Source organism: Pygocentrus nattereri, chromosome 8 (assembly GCF_015220715.1).
Source record: "Pygocentrus nattereri isolate fPygNat1 chromosome 8, fPygNat1.pri, whole genome shotgun sequence".
In the NCBI taxonomy this organism is placed as follows: Eukaryota; Metazoa; Chordata; class Actinopteri; order Characiformes; family Serrasalmidae; genus Pygocentrus; species Pygocentrus nattereri.
This window is the reverse complement of record NC_051218.1, coordinates 9027501-9041477: the sequence shown is the minus strand read 5'-3', so window position 1 is coordinate 9041477 and position 13977 is coordinate 9027501. Positions and strand designations below refer to the sequence as shown.

The following is a 13977-nucleotide window of genomic DNA, read 5'->3' as shown; positions in this document are numbered from 1 at the left end:
GAACGTAACTCTGCCAGTACTGGAGTGATGCGTGTTACCTGTGTGTGTGTGTGTGTGTGTGTGTGTGTGTGTGTGTGTGTGTGTGTGTGTGTGTGTGTGTGTGCGATCTTGGTGCTTTTGGACATCCCTTTGACACAAGAACGCGTGATGTTCAAAACAATGCTCCCATTAAATCCAACAGCGGTCTCGTCTTCTAAAGGGGAGCTACACCAAGTTTTCAAAATTTCTGAGTTGTTTAGCTCTGCGATTCAGAATGGTTTGATGCGAAGTGCTTCATTACAGAGAAACGTACACGCTCCGATTTCTTTGTGGTGATGATAAGAACAAGTCACGATGTTTACAAACTATATAGCCCTCTGATTTATTATACAAAACCATCAGTGAACCTACACGTGTCTTCTGAGTTTTTATACATAATGTTGGTGATGGTGAAGTCCCAATGTCATAAATTTGAATTCATATGTGATAAATTTGGAAAAAATACGTTTTCTTTGGGTATTTTTCCCGCACCCCTGTACGCGCTCCTGCATATACTCCTCCGCCATGAATGGATTACAATAAAATACAATACAACATAAATAATATTTGAGCTAAAACTTTATCACAGTTATCATAAAGCCTAATGTGTCAGACATCAGGCATCATACATCTAACTGTGTCGTAGAAACACTTTCTGTGAGGGAGTTTTCAGAGGCATTAAACTCTTCAGACGTCTGGTTCCTATCACAACCACTGCGAAACAAGCTGACTCGGCACGTTTCCCTAGAACGAGTAATTTAACATCAAAACAATTTGAAAATATCGTTTACATCTCAATCATTATGGAGCATTTTTGAATATCTATTAAGATTTTTTTGAGGGGGGGGGTCGGTGGAGGTGCCCCTTAAACATGTTTCTGAACAGGAACGCTTGTCTGTGATCGCTTTGTCTCTTCGGGAACTTTGAAGCAGGCGCACCCCGATGTTTGCAGGGGGGTGAGAGCAGGTTGAGCGGGTTTGGGAGGTTTTCGTGTTTAAGCGCGTTTATTCGGACATGTCTCACGGTGCAGTGAGGAGAGTAGCTGCAGAGGCTTTCGGTTTTAGCAGAATCGTGAATATAAGGTCGTTTTTGAGAGCGGTTCGTCCGGTGCTGATCAACGAGCGGAAGTTGTGTGATGGACTGAAGGACAGCGGAAAGAGCTTCGACCTCACTTTACTACAGTTCCTGGTCTGTCCTCTGTCTAAAAAACCTCTCAGGTATGAACTTCAAACTGTACGAACTACTGCTTTAAAGAGAAAAACGAACAGAATAAGTAGCTGTTAAAATTTGCTTCCCTCTCGCCAGCTTCATGTTCGAATTTTCCCGTTCCACCTTAAATGGTGCGCTAACTGCTGTACTATTTAAGGTGGAACGGCAAAATATGGATAAGAAGCTGTCCAGCTTTGTGTACTGTATTATATTGGAAACTATGTATTGAATTATAGAAATACCCCAGAGATTTCTGCAAAATTCCTATAAGACTATATCGTATAATATCGTATAACAAATACTGAAGAATTAGTTTACTAAAGTGGACATTTGTGCTATCGATAACAATAAAACACTTCAGGCAACAGCGTGATAAAATATTGGGTATCATGAGATATTGATGTCTTATTTTCCTTGATATAGTGTCTCGAAATAATCAGTAGGTCAAAATAGTCATTCATTATATAGTAAGTAGTCAATCGATCCGCACAATAAGTCATTACATTAAAATATACAAGTTGCTATTTAAATATAGTATGTAACTATTTTGATACCTGTCACATTCATCCATCCATCCATCTTCTAAGCCGCTTCTCCGTCAGGGTCGCGGGGGGATGCTGGAGCCTATCCCGGCAGTCTTCGGGCGAAAGGCAGGATACACCCTGGACAGGTCGCCAGTCCATCGCAGGGCAGACAGACAGACACAGACAGTCACTCACACACTCACATTTAGGGGCAAATTAGCATGTCCAATTGGCCTGACTGCATGTCTTTGGACTGTGGGAGGAAACCGGAGAACCCGGAGGAAACCCACGCAGACACGGGGAGAACATGCAAACTCCACACAGAGAGGACCCTGGCCGCCCGGCCGGGGAATCGAACCCAGGCCCTCCTCGCTGTGAGGCGACAGCGCTACCCACCACACCACCGTGCCGCCCATGTCACATTCAAACAGAGAAAAATAAAATATAACCTTTTTCTAGTCATCTGCCTGTAAGGAATGGCTGTCCACAGATGAGCAATATCTTATATTCGGTCTTAAAGTCAAACTGTAACTTAAAGGGAGAAGTACACAGAGTTAAAGAAGAGTTAGTCTGTTAAAATACTGAATCAAAATTGTATTACAGTAATTCACTGAAATGTACTTCAGTATCAGAAGTAAAACTAAATATGTGTATATGGTGCAATATATAATATGTTCAGAAATTTGCACATAGCAGATATCTGATCAGAGACGAGGACAGGGTTTCAGTCCAGTCCTCTGGAACACCCAGCCAGTCCATGTTGTAGCAAGGTAAACAAATGAGTGCAGAATGCTGATAAGCTGCTTCAGCTGTGTTAAGAAATTAAACACAACAAAATCACTTGCTAAGGTTCACCACAAACTGGACTGAAATCCCATTGGTGTGGAATAATTAAGTGTAGGACTGGGTGTGAATGTTGGCTTGTGCACTCCTGTTATATGTTCTAACACGTCTGGCTGTTTTTAGGTATGACGAAACAACAAATGAACTAATCAACGAAGAGCATGGCATTGCATATCCTATAATTGATGGCATCCCCAATATGATTCCTCAAGATGCACGGCTGATCAAGAAGACAGAGGGAACTGAAGAACCCAGTCAGCCTTAGGTGGATCTACAGCATTATCCGTGTGCTGATGTGGTTGCACTAAGTTTTACAAAAACTGCCACAATGCTGTTTTCTCTCTCTACTGTCACTGTGCTTGTACCAATTCTGTCCTTATTTGGACTCATGTACTCTGCAAGTGTGGATGAAAACTTCCCAGAGGGTTGTACAAGCTCCAGTAGCGTCTGTTTCTACAGTCTCTTGTTGCCGGTCACTATTCCTGTTTATGTGTTTTTCCATCTGTGGAAATGGGTGGGAATCAAGCTGTTCAGACACAATTAGAACATTGATTTAATTATAAATGTAAATAAAGGTTTATGTAAACAACATGACAAATGGTCAAACTTGCTTTCTTACAAACAATAAGCCATGCTTACAACCTTTGTGGGTACTGAAAAGCTGAAATTACTTCTGACTAATTTGAGGTAACACAGAAAATTTAATTAGTTACAACTCTTCATGGTATAATTTCAAACACATCGAAAGTTTGTAATGTCCTTAAAATGAACACATCAATAAGAACAAGTCCAAAGAACTCTGACTGGTTGAAACGTTTTCCATAAAATACCAATACACAACTTGAAATTTTAGATGCAAGTGCACTCTTTAAAAAAAGAGTGCCATAAAGGGTTCTGTAAGTGATGAGATAGTGAAGAGTCACCATCGATTCTCTACGGAACCATGCTAGAAAAAGAGAAAAAGACATCTATGACTCTGAAGTCTTGAAGAACTTACACTTTAAAAATAAATGTGCCAAAAAGCGTTCTTTTTACGATGCAATAGAAGAAGCACTTTTGGCTCTCTAAAGAACGTTCAGTGGATATTCCTGCAGAGAACCGTATTTGTAAATGTGATATGAGTGTAAAGAATCTCTGTATAATAGAAAGATTGCAGGAAGAACCCTAAAGCCATATAAGGTTCGTCATATTCTTGAATCTGTTTTCAAAAGTGCTTCTAATATGACCGCTCAAAGAACACTTTGTGGCACCTTTTTTAAGACTGTACACTACATTGCCATACCAATTTAAAGGTTCTTCCTAGAACATCTGCATTAGGCAATGTTATTTAAACTTTCAAAATTTTATTTGAACTTATTTATAAGAATGGTTCCCAAAAGAACTATAGATCAAAAGGTTTATTAGGGTATCAAAAACAGTTCTTCTGTGGTATTGTGCAAAAAAAGCTTTCAGGCATATTTCAATTATAAGAATGCTTTCATTAGAATTCTTTTCTGCTTACCTCTTTGTCTTCATATCAGTGCTTCCTGTGAGGACCATCAAAGGTGACCTTGGCTTTGGTGAATCTCCCTCACCCTTCAGCTTAAAGAAGAAGGACTCGTTGAGTCGTGTCTGAACCACCTTCAGTTGGGAGAGGTCGGCTTTGCACTTTGAAAGCATGTCGCTCTCGTCGCTTGATGTTATGTCTGCTGTCTTCAACTCTGGACGATTCTGGTCTTCATCAGGTTTAACACCCCACTGAGGAAGGTCCGCCTCTTTCCTGAATCTGTTAGGTAGGCTGAGGTCCATTGGTTCTCCAACACATGTGGACACTGTGCTCTGCTGTTGAAACCTGAGAGTCGTAGCAAGCCCTGGAGAGGTGAAGAAGTTTTCTGTTTGGGTAGAAGCTTCAGCTGTCTGCTTGCAGGATGGATTCTCTTCTGATGACGTCCTGCATTGCGTGCTGTTCTGGTATGGTGGAACAGCAGCCTCATCAGTGCTGAGGCTGCTGGAGATGTCTGCACAGGGTTCTGAGAAGGACTTCTGTGTGATAAATAGGTCTTGACTGTTGATATCTTCAGTTGTAGTTTGGGACTCTGTGCCATTTTCTTCAACTAATGACTTGTTCTGGCTTCCAACTCCAGAGACCACAGGGTTAAATGATGGCAGTTTGTCTGTGGAGGACGGCTGTGTTTGAAATGCATCTCTTAGTGCAAGCAGAGGTTGTGATTTAGGCAGAATCTCTTCTGGTGACAAGTTGAACATAACTCTCCTCTTATGTGGGACCCGCTCTTTCAGTGTTGAGCTTTCATGTAAAGTTGGCTTCATGGGCTGCTGTTCATCAAGCTGCACATCAGACTTGCACACAGTTTGATTTCTCTTTTCGGCCTGCTTGTGTTGCTTAGACAGACTTGGTTTCTCATTCTGTGTCAGCAGCAACGGAAATTTTTCCTTCAGTCTGACCTCATTCTTCTTTTTCTTTTTTCTCTTCTTGATTTCAGGCATCTGTGTCAAGGTGACTGATTCACAGCAGCCGGTGTCATCCTTCAACCACTGCGGCCCCTTTGTCCTTTTCTTGTTCTTAACCAACTTTTCGCTTTTTTCTTTCTTGGACTTTTTCTTTTTCTTTTTGCATTTTTTGGAGTCCTCAAAAGTATCATCAGATGGGATCCTCTTCAACACTTTCATAGAAGCCATCTCCTTCTGAAAGATACAAGCAACAGTTTTGCGGGCTGTGTTAATTTTGCAATATTTTAGCATGTTTCTAAACAAGGAGATGCAGTGTCACTGATGCAAAGCACCAAAAGCTATTTTCGCAGAGAACCTTCAGCCTGCTAAATGTGGGTGGGTGACGAGTCAGATTCATGAGGTGCAGCCCACCTGAAAACATTTTAGTTTTTGTCAAAATTCACTTGTATCCAATCATTTTAATCATATAAAATGTATTTTACTGGACAAATACATATATTTCATATTGCATCATGCCACTGGCTTATTCATACAGTGGCACCAAAAGGTATGACACAAAACCTGTAGAATAATTTCAACCAGACTGCAACAGGTTCTGCAAAGCACAGAAACAGAAAACAAAGTCTGGAGTCAGACTTTGTTGGGATTGTGAATTCAACATAAATCTGCAGACGTCTGCAAATAAACTGCTCAAACAATAACGATTTAAAACATCCCTGCTGCTAAAAACAGCGCACACCAGCATGCATTCCATGTTGGTTTAAACAGGCCTATACTGGTTTAAGATGGTCTAGTGCTGGTCTGGTGTTGGTTTAGATTGTCACCCAGCCTGGCCCTGCAGGGTGACCAGCATACCAGCATCCAAAACACACATATGCTGGCTTTGCTGGTGATCAGCCATGCTGGTGATCAGCCATGCTGGTCTATGCTGTTTTTCTAGCAGGGATGCCAGATGCCCTTTAAAAGAATACTTTGCCAAAAAGAAAAAGACAACCTTCAAATGATTTAAATAAATGGATTGACATTTTGTTTAACAATGTACTGAATTTAAGAGATATTGGCACAAATGTTTAAATACATTTGAGCCCACTGTATATTACAAACCCAATTCCAATGAAGTTGGGACATTGTGTAAAACATAAATAAAAACAGAATGCGATGATTTGCAAATCCTTTTCAGCTTATATTCAACTGAATACACTACAAAGACAAGATATTTAATGTTCAAACAGATAAACTTTGTTTTTTGCAAATATTCACTCATTTTGAATTTGATGCCTGCAAGATGTTCCAAAGAAGTTGGGACAGGGGCGTGTTTACCACTGTGTTACATCACCTTTCCTTTTAACAACACTCAATAAGCATTTGGGAACTGAGGACACTAATTGTTGAAGCTTTGTAGATGGAATTCTTTCCCATTCTTGCTTGATGTACAACTTCAGTTGATCAACAGTCCGGGGTCTCCATTGTTGTATATTGTGCTTCATAATGCGCCACACATTTTCAATGGGAGACAGGTCTGGACTGCAGGCAGGCCAGTCTAGTACCCGCACTCTTTTACTACGAAGCCACGCTGTTGTAACACGTGCAGAATGTGGCTTGGCATTGTCTTGCTGAAATAAGCAGGACGTACCTGAAAAAGACGTTGCTTGGATGGCAGCATATGTTGCTCCAAAACCTGTATGTACTTTTCAGCATTAATGGTGCCTTCACAGATGTGCAAGTTACCCATGCCATGGGCACTCACACACCCCCACACCATCGGAGATGCTGGCTTTTGAACTTTGCGCTGATAACAATCCAGACAGTCCTTTTCCTTTTTGGCGTGGAGGACACGACGTCCATGATTTCCAAAAACAATTTGAAATGTGGACTCGTCAGACCACAGGACACTTTTCCACTTTGCGTCAGTCCATCTCAGATGAGCTCGGGCCCAGAGAAGCCGGCGGAGTTTCTGGGTGTTGTTGTTATATGGCTCTCACTTTGCATGGCAGAGTTTTAACTTGCACTTGTAGATGGAGCAACAAACTGTGTTCACTGACAGTGGTTTTCTGAAGTGTTCCTGAGCCCATGTGATAATATCCGTTACAGAATGATGACGGTTTTTAATGCAGTGCCGCCTGAGGGATCGAAGGTCATAGGCAATCAATGTTGGTTTTCTGCCTTGCTGCTTACTTGCAGAGATTTCTCCAGATTCTCTGAATCTTTTGATGATATTATGGACTGTAGATGACGAAATCCCTAAATTCCTTGCAATTGCATGTTGAGAAACGTTGTTCTTAAACTGTTGGACTATTTACTCACACAGTTGTTCACAAAGTAGTGAACCTCGCCCCATCCTTGTATGTGAACGACTGAGCCTTTCAGGGATGCTACCTTTATACCAAATCATGACACTCACCTGTTTCCAATTAACAATGTTCACCTGTGGAATGTTCCATACAGGTGTTTTTTGAGCATTCCTCAACTTTCCCAGTCTTTTGTTGCCCCTGTCCCAACTTCTTTGTAACGTGTTGCAGGCATCAAATTCAAAATGAGTGAATATTTGCCAAAAACAATGAATTTTATCTGTTTGAACATTAAATGTCTTGTCTTTGTAGTGTATTCAATTGAATATAGGTTGAAAAGGATTTGCAAATCATCGTATTCTGTTTTTATTTATGTTTTACACAACGTCCCAACTTCACTGGAATTGGGGTTGTAAATATTTTCACCTTCATTGGCTTGTTAGTGAGTACAAATCTTTAGAGAGATTTCTCAGACCTAGATCAAACCTAAACCTAGATGGAAAAGGCTTTTAATGGTAAATAACTACTGGACAGTGCAGTCTGATTGAAGACTACATATTGTCCACGTCATGAAAACATATATTACATTTGTATTACACATATAAGCTATATGTTAACTCAGTTGTTAGCATTTGTCTGGCAATATTTTTGGGGGAAACTACATCATCATTTTATATAAAATGTCAATTACTGCTTCCATCCATTCTACAAACAATACATTTGTAGTTAAGCCCAAAATCATTCATACCCATGCCAAATTTAGATTTAGTATACAGTAAATTTCTATTTTACCAATAGTTTTCTGGCTGGAAATGACACAAACAAGTGATAGAAGACAGTACAACAGTGGGCTACAGATATTTGGGCTACAGTTTGTTTTTTACATTTCTATGAAAAATGCCATGTCCAGAATTATAAATACCCTTTTTCACTAATCAATGGCAAAGCCTTTATTTGCCATCACAGCAAATGGTTCTTATCATTTCTAAAAAGCTTGTTATGTCTCCGTCGGGATTTTGGACCTCTCCACTCCACACTATTGCAATGATCTTCAGGTCTTTTGACATTGGAAGGCTTCCCTGCCATCACTCTGGTCTTTAGTTTCCTCCACAGATGGGATTCAGGTCTGGAGCCTGGCTGGGCCACTTCAAAATGCTGACATTGTTTTCTCTTAACCATTTCTTGCGCACTTTGGCTGTATGTTTCAGATCATACAGCCAATTGGGGGCAGTCGTGGGCTGGAGGTTAGGGAACCAACCCTGTGACCGGAAGGTTGCCTCTTCGATCCCCTTGGCTGACATTCCATGACTGAAGTGCCCTTGAGCAAGGCACCTAACCCCCAATTGCTCTCCAGGCAAGTGTGCTCACTGCCCCCTAGTGTGTGTGTTCACTAGCGTGCATGTATGTGGGTGTTCCACTGCACGGAAGGGTTAAATGCGGAGGTCTAATTTCACAGTGTGCAAACACAGAGACAAATGGTTGTAAATTCTAAATCATTGTCTTTTTGGACTGCCTGATATTTTCCTTTAGAATCTTAACGTAGTCCCCTTTTCTCATTTACACTGACAAGGCTGCCTGGCCCATTGGCAGAAAAACACCCCCAAAGCTTTACATTCCCACCATCTTGTGAGCAGGTCCTAACTAAGCTCTTTAGTTTTAGCCATGACATGCAATTAACTAGTAACTGACTAGAGAGCTACTGTATCGGCTGTTCTCAACTGATAGCGGACTAGAATGCTCTAGAATATGTTAGAACCAGCACCATTTGGAATGGCATGGAAGCATTTTCTCAAAAAAAAAAAAGTGACAACTTTAAGCGTTATGAATAACTTTAGACATGGCATTTGAGTAAAATAACACCTTAACACAATGTTTTGTCACTTGTTTGTCATTTCCTTCCAGAAGAAACCTCGAGCTCAAATCTAAATTCACCATAAATCAAAATTGGCATGGGTATGAATCATTTTGGGATTGACTGTATGTCTGTGGGGATAAACCTGAGTTTTGAAAAGTCTCTGTGAGAAATTTTAAAAAGGGCAAACGATTACAAAGCGAGGGGGGAAAAGAACTGCAGGATGCAACTAAGACAGCTTAAGTTTTCTTAAACGTTTTTACTGTTTCTTTGTGAGGAAAATACAAAAAAACTCGTTCACCTTTCTCTTTTCTGAAGTTAGCTTCCTATCCCAACTTTCCTTTCCAGCTTAAAAGGTACGTGCTGCACCTTTTAAGGTGGAACGGAAAAAAGAACAACCTGACACATGTTCTCCGGCTATCATGAAATGCTAACAACTGGTGACTCAAGTAGAGAGAATAAAAGCATGAAGAAAATCACTAAACGCCTCATGAACCACATTTATCGGTAAGACTTTACGCATATGGTCGACACTTAGTGATGCCGACTCACCAAGAAGTGAAGAAAGGCTTACCTGGGCAAGGTTACAAGTGACGGCTTCCCCTTTTGGCTTCATTGTTATACTGGCTATTTTGTTTTAACATTTATCAGGCTTTGCGCGCTGGATTCTCTACGCATGCGCAATGGCATCGCGCTGCATTCATTTGAGTCGAAAGCCTGTCGTTAAGTTTCAGCATTCGGTATTTTATGATGGGAAGAAAATAACTTAAAATGGCAAAGAGTCTGTTAATTCAGCCGATGCCTGCTCACCCTACGTGGCTGCCTGGAAGTGATGGGCGATTGCATGAACCCCTTAACCTCCTGTTGAATCAGCACTGCAGGCCTGCGTGCGTCACTGTTTTGAGGGCCTGTGGGGTCTCCTGTCTGAGACATTTATTTCCTCACAAAAGGGGGCACCCTCCTCTTTGTTGTTTGTTGTGGGAAACTGCCTTAAGAGCCGAATAGAGCCGAATCACGTCAGCAAATAATGACCAACGTGATTTCCATTGCCATTCATGTCAGGGCTCAGTGAGAATATCACTGGTGAAAATAGCTCTTTCTGCCAGGCTCCCTCGGAGTTCCTGAAAGGAGGATATCTGAAAATATCAAATAGTACTCATTTGTGTTCTTAACATTAAAGCTTTGTTTCCTGGACATGGATTTAGCAAAGTCCTGCAATGATCTGTAATATTAGTCGTGATTCACCATTGAAATCCTTTCCAGTCAAATCTTAAGATTAACTGTGGTCTGTGAAACTGGCCCTACGTCATTTTAAAGGTCTTTAAAGTCAGCCTGAAATCCCAATTCTTAGAGGGGAAATTCCATGATTTTTCCAAACTTCCTTAATAATTGAACAATTGCGATGCAAACAAACTAAGCCTAGTGTATAATTGTTGGTAGATGGAAAACAGGAGGAAGCTGACCACATCAGGCCACAAGAGTGTCCGTACATGAGAGCCATATGATATTTCACTGTGTCATGTGGATGTTGTGGAAGAAAGATATCCTCGCTGTCTGAAGAGAAACAAGTATCTCCAGATAGTAACTGTATAGGAGGGTGCAAAAACATTATTTACTTTGTGTTAATCCAAAGCGATTTTATGGCAAGCAGTTTTGGAGAATTTCTGTTGGTCCATTCATCACGAAATGTAAAGGACTGCTGTCGTGATGTAGAAAAAAATGGAGATATATGGTTTTCTTTGGACAGCGACGATATTTCTGTATCTGATGAATGATGATGTGGAAGTGTTTATTGGACAGTAGTTTGGGTCACTGGGAGCATGGGCTGGTGCCTGGCTTTGTGCTGTGCTGTTGCTGGATGTCACCATGGTGCTTTGTGTGTGCAATGTCAAGCAGATTTAAGGTTACAGCCTGCATGCGTAGTTCCAGGTGGGTGTCAAGCTTTTGTTGAAAGGAAGCCCCTCCAAAAAAGGAGGGTTTGCTCAGAAGACCCCTAGCTAAATTATCCAGAATGGAGTGAATAGGTGCTTTCCTGAAATGTATATTTGGTATAACTGCATAAGAAAATTGTCTTGAACATTTTGTTTCCTTTTTGCATCCGCTTTCCTAAAATATACATTCCTTGCAGTTATTTTACTTCAATGGCAAACTCATGTTATGCACACATAGGGGTTTTCCCTGTCAACATTATTGTACATTACATTACATAACATAACATTTTATTCCAAGTAATTTTGGAACATTTATAACATTTGTGTGGGTTTATGTACTAAAAACAGACATCATTAATTTCTATATGACCATTTTCTAACCTGTCTGCATCCCTTCGAATTAAACAGGCTGTATTTGTTACTGTGCCCTTAAGACTGATATATGCAAATGAGCTCTGTGCTGATTGGCTGTCCTGTATTATGTACATTTATAGGATATGGATGCTTTTTTACAGTTGCTAAGTTTAAATATAAATGTATAGCTTTAAGTTGATCCCTTAGGCTTATAAATAAGATGTTTTATGCAAGTAGCTACTGATTCTCAGTTCTTAAGCTGAGTAATCTGCAGATGGATGGAAGCACCCAGGCCTCCTGCGTGTTAATGGACAGTAGCAACACCTGAATTTAACTACGTTCTTCCCACGTGTCTTCCCATTAGAATGACGTTGTAGTTGGAAAACTGGGAATACCCCCAAAGCTGCTGGACCTGAGCCCCCTCTGACTCAGAGGAAGTGGATCTGAGAGGAGATTTTCTGGACACAACAGTGTTGTTTCTGCTTCTCATCCTTCCCTGAAACCTTCTTAAACACCACATGCGTATTCCGTCATTTCATATCTGCACTGCACGACGTTATTTTCATTCCTCTCAGGAACCTCACAGAAGTTTCCGGAACTTAGGCCTGTGCTCTGACTGTCAATATTAGGCTTGAATGGTGTGAAATCATGAACAAAGCCAACATTAAACATACTCTCATTACTAACAGCAGGTTTTATGACTTTAAGTGAAATTTCGCACCACAGGACGGTGGAGAACCACATGAGAAGTTATGGGAATCATTCTGAGTGCTGCAAGTTATGCTCACTGCAGATAAGGTTGATATTCATACACTTCACCTATTGGTTAAATACAGTTACTTATGTATAGTAAAATCAGTGTCTGCAATACTGATATACCGCATTTACTCAAGTCATTCAGAGTGGTTTCATGTGAAATGATCCATTGTAGAAAAACTTACAGAGACCAGATTTTGGTGATAGGAATTGGAATAAGTGGTCACAATGTCTACATCACAAATATAGCCATTTTTTACTATAGAAAACCACGAGTGAACCTTCATTTGCCTTCTGAGTTTGTTATGTAATGCTGATGATGGAAAAAGTTTTGAATTTTTAAAGTTTTGTTTAGGCACTATTTTGCTGTACAACACCCTGCATGTACCTATATTACCGTTATCAGAAGAAAACCTCATATCTCCAAAGTTATAACTTTACAGGAGAAGAAAAAAAAACTACTTTACTTATAGTGTAATTCAATGGAACCAGACTTTTTTTCCAATATATTTTGGGCTATTTCTTTTGGTCCGTTCTTCATGAAATTTAAATACAGTGTAAAGGGTAACAGGCATTTTCAAATTATTTCAAAACTTAAAAACGACGAAAATGGAGATACATGGTTTTCTTCTGATGAGAGCAATAGTTTTAATATTGTATCTCAAAGTTATCATAAAACAATGTGAGGTACCTTTTAGAGGTGTTAAACACTTTGGCCACTTTGGTTATGTTTTGCGTTAAAATCAATTTCTGCACCATAATTCTTAAGGAAAAACATATTCAAGATTCAAATTCAAGACTCAAGAGTTTTATTGTCGTGTGCACAGCAGAACAGGCAGTTACACTGTACAATGAAATTCTTACTTTGCTGTTGCTCCATTCACCAAACATAATCTTAAGAGAATAAAAAAAGAAAATATAAGAATAACTCTAAACACAGTAGTAAAAAGTAAAAGTAAAAAAATGTACAGTACATGCAAAGTTGAAATAAAATTAAAGTTACATGTGTATATATAGTGACTTTGTCACTATGTTTACACATTTTACACCTTTGCTAAGTGCAGCACCACTGGCTGACCCTTATTTTTGGGTTTGAACTGAATTTCTTCTTTTAATCCCATACCAAGTGAAGGCACATGCACAAGTAGCGTTGGTTGAGCATGAGGTATTGAAGTTTTGGAGTTGAAAGCTCCCCTCTGCCCTCTGTACACCACTACGATGAGGTTTAGGATCTCATCCAAAGGTCAAAGGTCTATTTGTTTGGTGGGTGTCATCTAAACAGGCCATTCCCTCTCCAGGCCATAAGAGCAGCTCTGGGTTCGCGAAGGGGGTCAGCGCCTTTAACGCAGGACCCACTAGCCCATAAATCTTGTTAATGCGGTACGTAAACAACTTAAATTGCTTACCACCTGTGAAGTTTGTTTCGCTGATGCTTGTAAATCATGGAGAAAATGCACCAACAGGTGCAATGCACCAGATCAGTGTCCACCACTGGACATCTCCACTAAGCACTATTGGAGACAATTTTGCAAAACTCGCTTTTTTGCAAACCATTAAACCTCAGATACAGGAGCCACACATTGAAAAGTTGCTGATGTCCTCGCATGACATCATCGGACTGCCAGGTCTCTGCCGTCATCTTCTTTTTTCCCCGTCAGCAGGCATGGCTCAGAGAGAAACCCTAACCACACAGCGAGGGAAGATCTAAGGGGAGGACCTGTTTGGTTACTCCTGCAGATGCACTCTCTGTGTCA

At 40.4% G+C, this 13977-nt stretch overlaps 3 protein-coding genes across 3 annotated transcripts; 2 read left to right on the top strand and 1 right to left on the bottom strand.

The window, feature by feature from the left end:
* Window positions 1-923: 923 nt before the first annotated feature.
* On the top strand, window positions 924-2897 carry LOC108439329 (protein preY, mitochondrial). Its single transcript, XM_017717677.2, has 2 exons — window positions 924-1235; window positions 2718-2897. Exons 1-2 carry the CDS (start codon window positions 1033-1035, stop codon window positions 2857-2859), a joined length of 345 nt encoding a protein of 114 aa, XP_017573166.1. The 5' UTR covers window positions 924-1032; the 3' UTR covers window positions 2860-2897.
* On the top strand, window positions 2892-3188 carry zgc:162634 (uncharacterized protein LOC555881 homolog). Its single transcript, XM_037540376.1, has one exon. It carries the CDS (start codon window positions 2923-2925, stop codon window positions 3136-3138), a length of 216 nt encoding a protein of 71 aa, XP_037396273.1. The 5' UTR covers window positions 2892-2922; the 3' UTR covers window positions 3139-3188.
* A 163-nt stretch (window positions 3189-3351) lies between these two features.
* Window positions 3352-5078, bottom strand: LOC108439328. The gene is made up of 2 exons (XM_017717675.2): window positions 4096-5078; window positions 3352-3540 (listed from the first exon to the last, which is right to left on the bottom strand). Exons 1-2 carry the CDS (start codon window positions 5076-5078, stop codon window positions 3528-3530), a joined length of 996 nt encoding a protein of 331 aa, XP_017573164.2. The 3' UTR covers window positions 3352-3527.
* Between the last annotated feature and the right edge of the window lie 8899 nt (window positions 5079-13977).

Coding starts and splice junctions, on each gene's coding strand:
- LOC108439328 (XM_017717675.2), bottom strand. CDS start 5,078: ATGCCTGAAATCAAGAAGAGAAAAAAGAAAAAGAAGAATGAGGTCAGA.
- zgc:162634 (XM_037540376.1), top strand. CDS start 2,923: ATGCTGTTTTCTCTCTCTACTGTCACTGTGCTTGTACCAATTCTGTCC.
- LOC108439329 (XM_017717677.2), top strand. CDS start 1,033: ATGTCTCACGGTGCAGTGAGGAGAGTAGCTGCAGAGGCTTTCGGTTTT. Junction 1,236..2,717: donor CTGTCTAAAAAACCTCTCAG/GTATGAACTTCA, acceptor GGCTGTTTTTAG/GTATGACGAAACAACAAATG.